Here is a 15,655-nt window from a genome sequence, read left to right on the forward strand (position 1 = left end):
TCAAGAGCTGAACCTTCTGCTATTATTTAACAGCAGAAGGTCTGGTTTTCTCAGGAATCTGTCAGTAATCACTGCAGGGACGAGAGACTGAATGGGAATATGATTTGAAGAGGACACAGCGTCTGGCATCATGTGTGCTTCCATTGATCGCCAGATCCAGTTTGGGTTAAATTAATTCATTATAAGAGTCTTATTTTTAAGGTAGTTTGATGATGGAAACCAGCCGGCGCAAGACTGATCAATGAGGTCAAGGCCAATCACGTGACAGAGATGACTAGTTACTTAAAATGTAATACTTAACATCTAAATATCACAAATAATAATAATAAGGAATTCTAAATCAGTACCTTAGTACGTAGAAGCTTTTAGTAAAAAACATTACTCAAGAAGCAAATCGGTGTAAAAAAGACTTGTTTTCGATTACTTAATATACATTTTTATATTATTAGCCAATAGTTTTTAATGTGTTAAGTGTATGTGTATATATATATATATATATATATATATATATATATATATATATATATATATATATATATATATATATATATATATATATATATATATAAATTTTGTATTTTTTATATAATTAACAATTGTTTTTATATTTTATTTAGCAATTTTTTAAATTAAACTTTAATATCATGATCAAGTGGGGATTTTTTTTTGAGTTAAGCATGCATTTCTTTTATTATGTATTATTAAATATGTTTGTATATACTAGTATATAAAATACTAACAAAAAATTATATTATTAGCTTTTTATTGTTTTGCATAATTTTTTTATTTTATTTTTATTTTTATAGAAAAGTTTTTAATGTGTTAAGCATATATTTAATTTTATTACTTTTATTTAGTTTTTTATCATTAACACATTTTTTAGCATCATTATTTGTATATTTAACAAATATTTTATTGTGTTAAGCATACATTTTATTTTTATACCATTATATCATTTAGTTTATATATAATTGTCATTTTCATCATTCTATATCATAAGCGTTTTACGTTTAATGTGTTGCTACTTTTTTAAATGTATTATTTAGAATTTTATGTTATTCTTTTTTTTAAGCATTAATTTTATTTATATCATTATTATTATAATTTTTTTAAGCATACATATTCATTTTGTTTAATTGAGATGTATTTTATTATATGTACCCAGACTTGCAAGATTGCTTCAAGCCACACATGCAGATAAAGACGAGAGTAATATTATTCACGTGTCTATATCAGCACACGATGCCTCCAGTGTAAAGCAATGTTTTAACATGGAGTGCCCTGGAAGTGTTTTCAGAGGAGCTCATCACAGTGAGCAGAGCTGGCATCCTCGTGCAGGGTTTGTGCTTGTTTAGGTCAGTGTGTGTGTGTGTGTGTGTGTGTGATAGTCGTGTGGTCCTGAGGCCACGTCTGACATGAGCTGCTCTGAAGCCTTGGACAGCTGCTAGGAAAAACTGACCCGCTTGGTCAAAATTAATTTTCCATGAGAGCAGAGAGATGCTGCAAGCCTGAGAAACCACTGAGAGGAGTGAGATCGCAGACGAGCAGGAGATGCATGCTATATATGATCCATATTTAATAACTGTCCCCGAAGGGAGCGGAAACAATCACAGCATAACATTTGCTGATCAGATATTTAACCCAAAAATCAAATGAAAATGTATTTTGAGTAAAGAAAATTCATATTTTGTGGACCGTTAAGATGCATTTGTGGATTGCAATTTATTATTTTTATGACATTAAGGCCTGATTCTCTATTAATTTATGTTGATTTAAATTAGAAGATACATATTATATTACAGTAATTTTGTATGGGGCTTTGAATAGTCATGACATTAATGAGAATTTAAAGAGAAACACCGCTGAGAATCAAAAAAATAAAAAATAAAACTCAAACGTGTAAAATCTGTATTACAGTTATACAAATTTGAGCTGCATTGAAAATATCAGAAAATATTATAAAATATTATTGTTACAGGAAGAAACCAATGCTAAGGTCATCAAAGGTCACGTGTCCAAACTAATTCTATGTTATTTTGATACAGATTCATGTGTCACTTGGTCTTCAGGCTGATATAAAACAATATTTGTCCAGTGTTTGCTCTCTCTTCAGTCTGTCTCCTTAATGATCTTAATTGTATTGCGTTCAGTTCACGGTCAGATTCAGGGGTGGTTCTAGGGTGAGTGAAGATCCGGGGCTTAGCCCAGAAAAATCCATGTATGTGATTTTTATTTTAATAAATCAGAAAGATTTAACTTGTTTAAAACATACAAAAACAATAAAAACAAAAACAAATTTAAAACATTTTATTTAAAGTATTGAGGAAAATACATTTGCTTTTTGCAAACAAAAATTAAGAATTGCAAAACAAACGAAACAGCGCGAAAGCAATGATTTTGCAATAGGCCTACATATTTTCCATGGTCATATCTATTAATTTATTTGCAACGCTGCTTTTATTTTTTCGTGTCAGTCTAGTTTGAGCTTGCGATACCATTTTTCCTTTGCGCTTCACTTTTCTGCACGTCACTCTGTGTGGCACTGTTTTGACGTGGGGGCGGAGTCAAGGGACGGGGGCGTGTACAACATGCCTCCATGGAAGTGACGTCATCGGCCCGAGACGCAGCTCACTGATCCAGGTCCTGTCATTATGAGCAGGGACTTTAGAGTGGATCGTTTATTTTTATTCAGTAGCATTAAAACATTCATGTTTTCGTTTTATTACTTTATTAACAAATGTATGTGTATTAGCAGCGTCTGCTCAAGTTAAAGAAGTTGTTAACATGAACATCTGCTGTTTATTTCTCTGGATGTGCACACTTTTATAGCAATATGTGTGTTGGGATCGCAAATCATTTGAGTCAGTTCGGGAGGTCGGCGCGGGTTCGCGAATCATTTGAGTCAATTTGGGGATCGCGAATCATTTGAATCAGTTCGGGAGGTCGGAGCGGGATCGCGAATCATTTGAGTCAATTTGGGGATCGCGAATCATTTGAATAAGTTCGGGAGTTCGTACCGGGATCGCAAATCATTTGAGTGAATTTGGGGATCGCGAATCATTTGAATACGTTCGGGAGTTCGGAGCGGGATCGCGAATCATTTGAGTCAATTTGGGGATCGCGAATCATTTGAATAAGTTCGGGAGTTCGTAGCGGGATCGCGAATCATTTGAGTCAATTTGGGGATCGCGAATCATTTGAATACGTTCGGGAGTTCGGAGCGGGATCGCGAATCATTTGAGTCAGTTCGGGAGTTCGTAGCAGGATCGCGAATCATTTGAATAAGTTCGGGAGTTCGTAGCGAGATCGCGAATCATTTGAGTCAATTTGGGGATCGCGAATCATTTGAATACGTTCGGGAGTTCGTAGTGGGATCGCGAATCATTTGAGTCAATTTGAGGATGGCGAATCATTTGAATCAGTTCGGGTTCCCAAATCATAGCTGTATATGAATAGGCATTTTTAACTAATTTACTAGCTAGTTATAATTTAGTTTTCCACGCTTGATTAGGTGTTAAATGTGAACTTGTATTTTTTATTTTAATGATGTGCCTTTTAACAGTATCAAGTATATTCAAAAACTAAACAAACCGTGCCTAAAAAGTGCACACATGTAAAGTTACTTCATGAAGTCATACTAGTGCACGTGTGCATTTCGAGTGCGTTCTTTCACTGCATTATTAGGTGTATCCAAATGCATTTATGAATTCATGTGAATGGTCACAAAATTCAAGATATGAACCCTTTGTGCCAAAAGGGTTCTTTCTTGTCATTATAGAACCTTTTTAGCATAAAAGGTTCTTTGGAGTTGAGTAAAGAACCCTATGGTTCTATATAGAACCCCAATGAACCCTTTCTTCTAACAGTTTGTTGTCAGATTAATTAATGTCAAAGTCATTATATCCGTGTAGTATCTGTGAGCGGTCAGTCCGTCCACACCGAACGTTTCTCTCACAATCTCTCGCACGTGTATCGATTACTGATCCTGAAGTCATCGCAGAAATATTTGAGTGTTGTTCCCTAGTGAGGGCACTCAGAAGAAGGGCTCAGTGAGTCACTGATGGGGGAGACAGACAGTGACTCGACTCTTTCTTTGGGTGGAGTCGCTTTTCCTGGAATTATCAGGCAGCTTTTCCTGTTGAGCTAACTTTACTTACAGCCTCTCTCCCTCTCTGTGTGTAAGTGTGTGTGTGTGTGTGTGTGTGTGTGTGTGTGTGTGTGTGTTAATCATGTCCGATTCACCAAACGAATCGTTCGTTCGGTTCCTTTCTCGGGCCAGTTCGCAAAAATGATTCGATTCCGTTGGATTCGTCAAGTAGGTGTTTCGGACTCGTGATGATCCATAACGTACAGACATCTCCAGTTTATCAATAATTGACCATTTAATATTAAATCAGATATTAATCTTAAATTTAACTGTGAGTAAAATCAATTGTGTGAAATGATTTGATGTTTTACTTGATGATTATTAAATATGGATCGTAAGTAGTCTAAGTACAAATAATTAAGGTTTAATTATATAATATTTAATATATTAATATTGAGTTGTATAATTATTTTCTTATTTATAAAAAAGCTGTTGAACTTTCAAAATGACACAAAAATTGTGTGTGTGTGTGTGTGTGTGTGTATATAATTAAATTCATTTTATATACAAAGATATAGCTATATATATATATATATATATATGTTTATATATATATATATGTATATATAAGTTGCAGGGATATTAAACTAATCCTAAAAGCATAAAAAAAAACATATAAACAGCTTATTTTATATTTTAAAAATATTATTCTTCAGTAATTTAATTTAAGTTTTTCTCAGCTCATGTTCATTTAGTTTAATTACTAAAACAACTAACCTAAAACAAAATAAACATTTTTTGACAAAAACAACAAACTGGCGAACTTTAAGGAAAATAAAAAAAAAGCTGTTTACATTTGTTTAGACTAAAGCTTGTCAAATGGGGCGCTGTTAATATAATAAATACTCTATTTGAGCATCCATAGATTAAAAAAATCATCAAAGAGGCTCAAATATTAATGTTTGGTTTCTATATGATTAACATTCTTTGTATCATTGAGGGTTTTTTTTTAGTTTATTTTTATTTTAACACATGAAAAAAAAGTGATATTTTTATATAATGAGAGCATAATTTGGGTCAAAGGAGTGATAAACCAGCGTGTGTAATTATTGTGGTTAAGAGTCTTCATGTGTAGAGAAGGAAGGTTATGTTTACAGAGGGTTACGCGATGACGCAAAAGAATCACCGAATCGCTGCTCCATTGAAAGGATCCGTTCGAAAGAACCGATTCGCGGAAATGGGTCGGACTTCCCATCTGTAGTGTTAATGTGTGTGTGTGTTTGTGAGGGCAGTGAGTTCGGATTATCGTGTTATGGGTGACTGCACCATCTGTTATTCCTGCCCTGGAAGAGCTTTATTTTTCCGCGTAAAACAAGCTTTGTGAATCTGTAGAGAAGTTCTGGAGATGGCTGTGAAGCGAGAAGCGACGCGAAATCCGTCGGTGAGTCAAACAGGAGCGCGCGCTGTAATATTAATGTCTGCATGTACCTGTCTCAGTTTAACCCAAGAGTTTAGAGTTAAACGCGATGATTTGTTCTCAGAGGATTTGGAAAACCGAGTTGAAAGTGAATTCCAGTGAAATAAAGTCAGTCAGTGTTTAGTCATTTTCTGCTCTGTTGCTCTGGAGGGATTTTAACAGTTAAACATTAATTGATTCATCCTGATGCTTGGGATTTCAGATCCAGTTTCCATTGATCCTCACATCATTCATCACAACTTATGATTTATTATCTTTTATGGATGCATTTAGAGCAGAACTGAATCCAGACAAAAAGGCTCAAATATAAGTGTTTTCTTGCCTCTAACATTTTCATTGACTTTATTATTATTTTAACATTTGAAAAGTGTCATATTTTGGTGTAATGGGAGCATAATTTGGGTTAAAGGAGGTCGGATAACTATAAACCCAAATAAGTTCATTTCTAAACTTATATCAATATAATCAATAGTTCCATTTGTATTATTTAGTGAGTTTTCTTGAGTTTATTATTATTTTAAAAGGTCAAAAATGTGATATTTCTTTTGTCAAACGAGGGCAGATAATATTGATTACCATTCATCCTTTTGTATTATTGAGTATATTGTATCATTGAGGTTTTTTTAGTTTATTATTATTTGAAAACATGAAAAGCTGTGATATTTTTTATGCAATGAGAACATAATTTGGGTCAAAGGAGTGTGTAATCGTTGTGGTCAAGAGTCTTCATGTAGAGAAGGAAGGTCATTTTGACAGATATTGTGTGAGCGTTAAACAGTTGGTCTTTTGTTTCCTGAAGGCTTTGGGAAAGCGTCGCTCAGTCGATGTGCCAGCAGTAATTACTGCATCTTCTTCACACAGCATTGTGGAGTAATGAACCTGAGCTTCTTTTCACACATAATGAGCGGATGATGAGATGATGATGAACTGGAGCTGTCAGAAACAAAGCCTCGGTGTACAGCAGCAGATCTGGACGAAGCTTTCTGCTCGACTGAGCCGCAATGTTTTATGGCATTATAATATTAAACAATGAAACATACAATGCAGACAGGCTTGATGCAGAATCTGGGTGGTGCTTTTAGGACATATGCAAAAAAATTTTATGTGACCATGCCACTTTCCCTATATATATATATATATATATATATATATATATATATATATATATACCATTTAAAAATGCACAAAATTAGCCTAAAAAATAAAAGAAATATATATATATAATTTTTTTTTTTTGCCAATTTTGTGCATTTTTAAATGGTTTTCAGCAGTATAATAACTGAGCATATGTGAACTGGATTCCAAAAATGTTGTACTTGTAATTACAAATTCACACAATGGCAGTAAATCATAGAGCTGCATGATTTGGTGAAAAAAAAAAAACTGCGATTTTAAGATGCAATTTTTTAAACTAAGTCTATACAATGCTGTTCAAAAGTTTGGGATCAGTAAGAGGTTTTTTTTTTTTTTTTTTAAGCCTCTTCTGCTCATCAAAGCTGTATTTAATTGACCAAAAATACAGAAAAAAACATAATATTGTGAAATATTATTCCAATTTAAAATAATGGTTTTCTATATTAATATACTTTAAAATATAATTTATTTCTGTGATGCAAAGTTGAATTAAATTGTGTTAAATTGATAAAAAGTGACAGCAAAGTCTTCTATTTATGTCAAAAGTAATGTAAAAGTTCCAAAATCCCCATTGGGAAATAAAACTAGATCACATGAGTAAATAGTTGTCACACATCCATCTTGAGTTGATTGAATGGTTGTGAAAACTCAAAAATCTTATATATATATATATATATATATATATATATATATATATAATCTGCCATTATATGTATTAAGATTTTTAGAGATGATCAACCTAAAATTTAGGGGAATTTTAAATCAGGCATACTATTTAACAGTTTACTCATGGAGCCACATTGAGATCCCAATATCTCAGGAACTGAACTATACTGGGCCTTAAAAATGCTATTAACAAAAGAAATGTTTGTTAAGAACCTAAATCTGAAAGGATACTAAGATATATTTAATACTTCAGGAGTTACAGCCATGCAAACCATGCAAAAAATGGCTTTTTTAATTACATTGGCATATAATGCACCAGGATTGGTGAAGTCAACAGATTAATAGACCTACCAATCTCTGTATACAAATAACATAATGATGAAGTCACGTACAAAGTCTGTAATTTGGCTCAGAGGAAAACTGTAATTTTGTCCCCCCTCAACAAAATTGTGGTTTACTAGGTAAATATACATCCATTGCATGTAATATTTTGGTTTCCTTCATTGTCAAGCATCATCTTTTGGTGCATTTGAGATGGACCCCGTCCAGTAGCTGAATGTGGAGCAGCTCAGATCAGTTGATGAGAAATGTTTGACTGACTTTGTGTCAAATCAGAGCACAGACAATGTCAAGATCTTCTCTGAAACTCCAGAGGGCTTTTACTCGGGAGAAACATCGGAGCGGCAGGAGAAAATTTCAGGAGAATCGACTGAGATAAAGAAGTCTCAAATATGAGTTTTCTTTCCTGCAGCTTGTGGTTATGAAATATAAATGAGTCATGAAAGCTTTGAGTGGTTTCTGAGGCAATATACACCCCCGTTCAAAAGTTTGAGGTCGGTGGTGTTTATAAAAGAAGTCTCTTCTGCTCACAGAGGCTGCATTTATGATCAAAAATACTGTAGAAATTGTGAAATATTTTTACTATTTAACATAGCTGTTTGCTATGTGAGTATGTGTTAAAGTGTAATTTATTCCTGTGATCAAAGATGTATTTTCCGCATCATTCCTCCAGTCTTCAGTGTCACATGATCTTCAGAAATCATGAAAATATGATATTTTACTACTCAAGAAACATTTCTGGTTATTTTCAATATTGAAAACTACAATGATTACCATTCTGAAGTTTAGGGTTGTAATATGTTTCTGAAAGAAGTTTCTTTTGCTCACCAAGGTTGTATTTATTTGATCAAAAATACAGTAAAATCAAAAAATATTATTAAATAATTTTACGATTTAAAAGAGCTGTTTTCTAAGTGAATATCTGTCAAACTGTAATTTATTTCTGTGATGCTCCGCTGTATTTTCAGCATCATTCCTCCAGTCTTCAGTGTCACGTGATCTTCAGAAATCATTCTATGCTGATTTACTGCTCATGAAACATTTCTGATTATTATCAATACTGAAAACGGTTCATATTTTTGCAGAAGCCATATTTTTTAAGGATTCTTTAATGAATAGAAAGCTCAAAAGAACAACATTTATTAGAAATAGAAGCTTTTGAAATGTCATTAGAAATGTCTTAACTCTCATTTTTGATCAATTTAATGCGTCCTCAATGAATAAAAGCGGATTCATGTGAATTAGTTGTTGCATCCACCACATAACAACAGCGAGAGTGAAGGTTCTGGAAAAGCGACTCTGTGCCTTGTTTTAATGGTGATCGTTGGGGTAAAACACAGACTTGTGGGAGTGTGTGTTTATCATGTGACAGCAAGGGCTCTGTTGTTGGTTTGCAGATGGCTAAACGGCTTCCCTGGGTTTGGCTGACGTCCCCATCGCTTCACTGAAGATGGACACACTGGAGTCGGAGTTGACTTGTCCAATCTGTCTGGAGCTTTTCGAGGATCCTCTACTGCTGCCTTGCGCCCACAGCCTGTGCTTCAACTGCGCTCACCGTATTCTGGTGTCCCACTGTCCCTCGTTCGACGAGTCCAGCAAACCGTTCTCTGCGTTCCAGTGTCCCAGCTGTCGCTATGTCATCACCCTCGACCAGCAGGGACTAGACGGCCTCAAGCGCAACGTCACTTTGCAGAACATCATCGACCGCTTCCAGAAGGCGTCTCTGAGCGGCCCGAATTCTCCGACCGAGACGCGTCGCTGCAATCCTCCGCCGGTGGATGACGACAGGGTCATGAGTTCGCCGAGCGAAGCCGTCCAGTGCCAGTTCTGTGAGCAGGACCCGCCGCAGGAGGCGGTCAAGACCTGCGTCACCTGCGAGGTTTCGTATTGTCAGGAATGCCTGCGTGCGACTCACCCGAACAAGAAGCCGTTTACGGGACACCGGCTCACGGAGCCTGTACCGGACTCTCGGCTCCGAGGACTGGCCTGTCCCGAGCACGGAGAGGAGAAGGTCAACATGTACTGCGTGACGGACGATCAGCTGATTTGCTCGCTGTGCAAACTGGTCGGGCATCACCGTGAACACCAGGTGGCAGCACTGGGAGAGCGATTCGATAAGCTGAAGGTGAGAGACAAACGAACGAGAAGGTTTTTATTTTTTTATTGCAACTATGATTTGAAACACAATAATTACATCATCATAAGAACTATTTTCTTTCACAATTTTGGGAATTTTAGTATTAAAGATTGCAGTTGTGAATTAAATAAAATGTATATATATATATATATATATATATATATATATATATTTTTTTTTTTTTTTTTGCTGTGCCTGTTTGTATGGCTGCACAATTTATTATTATTATTATTCTAACTACATAAAAGGAATTAAAACAAAATGAATAATGCGTGTGATATTTCACTGTACAATAAAAAACAAGTATTAATAATAATTAATAATAATAATAATAATGATGATGATTTACATTATGGTTTGATGACGTACAATTTTGAGATCTGGTTGGAGAATTTTGGGGAAACAATTTTATTTTATTTTTTAATACTTTAAATTGCGATTTTAAAATACAATTAAAATAAATAAATAAAAAGTCAAGTTTACTGTGCTTGTTTGTAGGGCTGCACAATTTCTTATTATTAACAACAACAATAATTATTATTTTTACAAAATAAATATTACTTAATAAAAACAAAATAGGAAATAGTACTATTGTAATATTTCATGGTACAGGAAAAAATGCATTACAGTAAGAAAAGAGAATTTTATAATTAGTGTATATATATATATATGTGTGTGTGTGTGTGTGTGTGTGTATAATGACTATAATTAAAGATTCATTAAACTGTTAAAATTATATTTATTTATTGGATCATCACAGTTTTTGACAATAAATCTCTATTAAATTTAGCAAAATTAAAACCAAAGAATAAAATGTTAATAAAATCTCATATCTCATATTGTTAAAGTTTTATGAATTTCTTTGATTAGATATGCTTTTTTGAATTGACAATAAATACAAGGCATTTCTTATGCAGGTGAGACTGCTGATGTTTTCTGGGTATACAGTGGATTGTTAGCACTCTGAAAACTGATTGGACGAGCGTTTTCTGTCTCGAGCTGTTCAGACAGAGATTTGTAGGCCGACCTGGCAGGATAATTCAGGATAAACTCCCTAAGGAATTGAATGTGGGTTTTTATAATAGAGCTTTTCTATTTATGAGTAAAATACGGTCTGTGGTTAACATTCCTTCGAGAGACTTTCATGTTTTATTCTACAACAGAAATTACAGTCAGACCCTAAAGGTGAAGTTTAAACCCTTGTGTGCTTTTAAAATGCACATCGCTTTGTAAGAACTGCAATGGTTTTCTGATACGAACATAAACTTAGCTCACATCTTTCTGATTCACAACCAATATTATAAAAACACTTCTGCCATATTGGCTCAGAAATACTTATTCTCTTCCAGGTTTTAAGATCTCAATATTAACTGCTCTGTTAATGCCAGGTTTATATGTTGCTTGCCAATTTTTATGCTAACAAACAATATTTCAGGACATTTTTCTGGTATTTGTGTTTTATCGTTTATGCTGGTATTTTACAAAAATAATAAGTTTCTCATTTTCTCATTTTGACTTTGTATTTATAATATAATCAGGCTTATTGGTTATCACTGTATGTATGTGTGTATATATATATATTATATATATAATTATTATTATTATTATTTCAATGTAAATATTTATAAATGACGGTAGTATTTTAATTAAAATATAAAAAATATAAAATAATGAGAACCATCTTAAAGTATTAAAATTTTTTCTAAAATATAAAATAAGGTTAATTATCCGTTCATTTTTGTAAATTGTGCATAAATTGAATTTAAGTAGAAAATGTCCTAAATAGTAATGATAATAATGTCATAATTAAAGGACATCCTATTTCAAGGTGATTCTCATTATTTTTACTCTATTATATTTGAAATTGTTTAAAAGGCACAAGTATGTTAATTAAAGACAAGATAAAATTTACACACATTAAAAGTGTGTAAATAAGCAATATGTCTGATTATATACAAAAACTAATGCAAATAAAATTTTGTTAGCCCTATAAACAGGCTTAATTAAAAAAACAAATAATTAAACTTATTTCAGCTATTTGTCAAAGTGATGTTTAATAAAAAATGAGAATTAAAAAAAAAAAAAAATATATATATATATGTAAATCGTGGATAAATGTAATTAAGGCAGAACATTTCTTTAATTGTCACGAGTATAATGTCAGAACAATGCAAAAATAATAATAATAATAATAATAATAATTTTAAAATATTTTTGCCATAAAATGTAATGCTTTTCTGTTTCTTGTGTTTTTGGGGTGAATGCAACCTCTGGCCTCCCATGTCCCCCTTCTCCTTTATTTTCAACAGAACACTATTTATACAGTGAAAAACACTGCTGATTGTGAGCTGATCTCTCTCAATCCCAGCATCCTCTGCTGTGTTTGCTGGAGGGAATGAATGATTCATGTGCGCCGACACTGTGCTGTGTGTTGTGTTACAGCATCATGTGACCTATTTTACAGCTCGACGCTGATCTGGAGATTCAGTCAGTCTGCCGTTAACATGATTCTCTGCCTGATCATGTGATGCACATCCAAACACAGACACATGGCATTATGTTATATCTTATCTTCTGTTTCATTACAAACACAATCAGTATATTAATTTGCATGGCAAATGATCATAAATATATGAGAATGTCTCAGTATTTGATAGCTAATATATTTTTCACTAAAAGTAAAACCTTTAAATAAAATAAACATCAATTGAAATATAATCAAACCGAAATAATATATATGGTCACACTTGATTTTAAGGTCCAATTCTCACTGTTAACAAACTATTAATTATGTCGTTTGCCTCCATAAACTCCTAATTTGTTACTTATTAATAGTTAGTTTGATGGTTGTTAAATTTATATTATATACATATTTAATTTATTATTTCTGTTTAATTATATTTAATTTCAATGAATGCTTATTTAATTTCAAGTATTAGAATTTAAATCACGGTAGTATTTATGTTTTATTTTATTTTATTATTACATAATGAGAATTGGGAAAAAAAGGTAATTAACTGACTTAGAATGTATTTTTATTAAATTGAATGTACATATAAACTTATTTTATTTCAGTTTGCCAAGCCAGCATTTCTCATTTCATCTTATTAAGTATAAGTTTGACTATTAAAAATTACCTTTATTTTCTATGAACTTTATTAACCTAATTAATAAAAACAAATATATTAACATAATTAAAAAGTCAAAAACACAACAAAATTGCTAAAACTTTTTGAATTAAAGTGAAAATACAAAAATAAAACCGAAATCTTAACAGAATATTAACAAAACCTTACGGTTGCTGTGTTGTTTTGCTTAGAAATGGACCCAACTACAAAAACCAGTATAGCTTGTTTATTGTAATAAATAATAGACAAGAGGTTATATTTACTGCTAGAACCTTGTAGGGAGTCTAAAGTGGTTATAAATCATTCAGATAAAACATTTTCTTTTGACACGCAAACACATCTGACTCCAGATAAATGCCCTTTAGAAAATTAAGAGCGCAAACACTGAATCACTGTGGTTTCTATAAAACTCTGTTTTTCTTTTCTTTGAATGCTTTGCTGAATTAAATTAGGTAAAATCTAAGCTATGAAAACACAATATCTATGAAAATATCTAATGACATACAACCCTGGCTGTATGATGTTCACTGTTCATCGCAAAGTAGCGCAAAAAAAAAAAGTTTCAACTGCTAAAACAACATATTACCACAATAAAATTACCAATTGTTCTGACTCTCGCACACTTTTCAAAACCTTCTCATTTCTTTGCTGCCCGCCCCCCCAGCTCTTACAGCTGATGACTTTGCAGCATTCTTCATAAACAGATCAACAACCATCCGCAGCCAGTTCCTCACACCTCAAACTGACAATCACATCATAACATATACAAACTCTCTTCTCCTCCACTCTTCTCTCGGAGGCAGACGTTTCCAAACTGGTCCTTTCCAAGCATCCTATTACCTGTCCACTTGATCCTATCCCCACTCACCTCCTTCAGGCCATTTCTTCTTCAGTTAAACCTGCACTCTCTCACATCATCAACACCTCTCTTCACACTGGTACATTTCCCGTGTAACCCCACTGCTTAAGAAACTCACTCTAAACACAACACTTTCAGAGAGCTACAGACCGGTATCCCTCCTTCCATTCACTGCAAAGGCACTTGAGATAGTTGTGTTCAGCCAACTCTCTATGTTTCTTGCACAGAGCAATCTCCTGGACATCGAGCAATCTGGTTTCAAAAGCTGCCACTCAACTGAGACTGCCCTGCTCTAGGGTTACTCTGCGACTGGCTCAATACTCAATACTCCTCTTCTTGGATCTGTCTGCTGCTCTTGACACAGTTAATCACCAGATCCTCCTGTCCACCCTCATGAAGATGGGCATCTCAGGAACTGCACTCCAGTGGTTCAAATCTTACTTCTCAGATAGGTTCTTCAGAGTGTCTTGGAGAAGGGAGGTCACCAACTCACAACTTCTTGCTACTGGGGTTCCTCAAGGCTCAGTACTTGGACCACTTATCTTCTTTGTCTACATGTCATCTTTAGGATCTGTCATTCAAAAGCATGGTTTTTTCTATCACTGCTATGGTGATGACGCTCAACTCTACTTCTCATTCCAACCAGATTATCCAATGATTGCTTTTTGGATTGGATTCATCCCTGACTGGATGAAAGACCACCACCTACAACTCAGCCGTGCAAAGACAGAACTGCTTGTGGTCTCAGCCGACCAAGAACTTCATTGCAACTTTTCTATACAGCTAGGTTTGTCAACCATAACTCCTTCCAGGACAGCCATGAACCTTGGTGTTGTGATTGACGATCAGCTAAGCTTTATAGACCAAATTGCTAACAATGGCCCTATCTTGCAGATTTGCTTTATACATAATCATAGAGGGATTGTTTTGAAAAACCCTAAACCAAGTTGGTGCAATAAAAGTATTTCAGGCAACATAATGATACAGATGAAGGCTCCAGCAACACAAACCAAACACGTTTTTCCTTGCAAACATACTGTGACATTCTCGACGGCAGACAATAAGTGGAAAGTAATTTGAAACGGATGAAAAAAGGAAGTCGGGCAGTTTCCTCTTGTTGGAAAGCGTGTTTGTTTCTACACCTTTTTTCTGGACGCACCGTTGTTCCTTCCTGAGAAAAATCCGATTGCTGGAAATGACTGGAGCGAGTGTAAGCTCACAGTTCACAGACGCTTCAGTAATAATTTCCAGCGATCATATTTCACTGGGCTTTGTCAGATGGCTGCACTCGCTATGTGCTTCGAAAGCAGTTTTTCTTTCAAAATGAGCATGTACTGCAGAAATACCAGCTGAGAGTCGTCATTTTTTATCTTATTTAGCATATTTCTACTTATTTCCATATGAACAAGGCCTGTGGAAACTGCTGAACTTCTAATGGAGTCATTCAAAAATTAACATTTGCTGAAAATGTCCTCACTCTCAAGACACCCAAGATTAGGAGTTATGACAATATAACAGTTTCAAAAGAGATCTTAATGTTTATCTGTGTGCATATTAGAAGTAAGATCTGATCTAAGACAGATTATGCAAGTAAGCACCTTTCATTTTACTGTAAATCTGTTAATTATTTTAGATGTCAATGTTTCGCACGTTGCTTGCTAACAATAGGAGCTCAACATGTTCTCCAGCTTTCTATGGCTCTTCACACCTGATCATGTATTGCATAAATGATTTAGTGGTTCGGATAAAAGCTTCTATTTTTGTTCCGGCCGAGGTACTTTGAAACACAACCGAAAACTCTGTGGCCTAAAAAAATTTAAAAGGTGCT

The 15,655-nt window shown here is 34.0% G+C and overlaps 1 protein-coding gene across 3 annotated transcripts in view; it reads left to right on the forward strand.

Moving 5' to 3' along the window:
- LOC113052902 (E3 ubiquitin-protein ligase Midline-1-like) overlaps positions 1–15,655 on the forward strand; it is a 33,145-nt gene that overhangs the window by 1,662 nt on the left and 15,828 nt on the right. Inside the window, exons 1-2 of one of the 3 annotated variants that reach the window (XM_026217379.1) lie at positions 5,310–5,528; positions 9,101–9,828. In XM_026217379.1, coding sequence (XP_026073164.1) covers positions 9,154–9,828 — 675 coding nt within the window. In that variant the 5' untranslated portion in view covers positions 5,310–5,528; positions 9,101–9,153. Of the gene's footprint in view, positions 1–5,309; positions 5,529–9,100; positions 9,829–15,655 lie in introns of those variants that run through there. The other 2 variants (XM_026217377.1, XM_026217378.1) reach the window with 2 other exon arrangements.

Source organism: Carassius auratus, chromosome 34, assembly GCF_003368295.1.
Source record: "Carassius auratus strain Wakin chromosome 34, ASM336829v1, whole genome shotgun sequence".
NCBI lineage: Eukaryota > Metazoa > Chordata > Actinopteri > Cypriniformes > Cyprinidae > Carassius > Carassius auratus.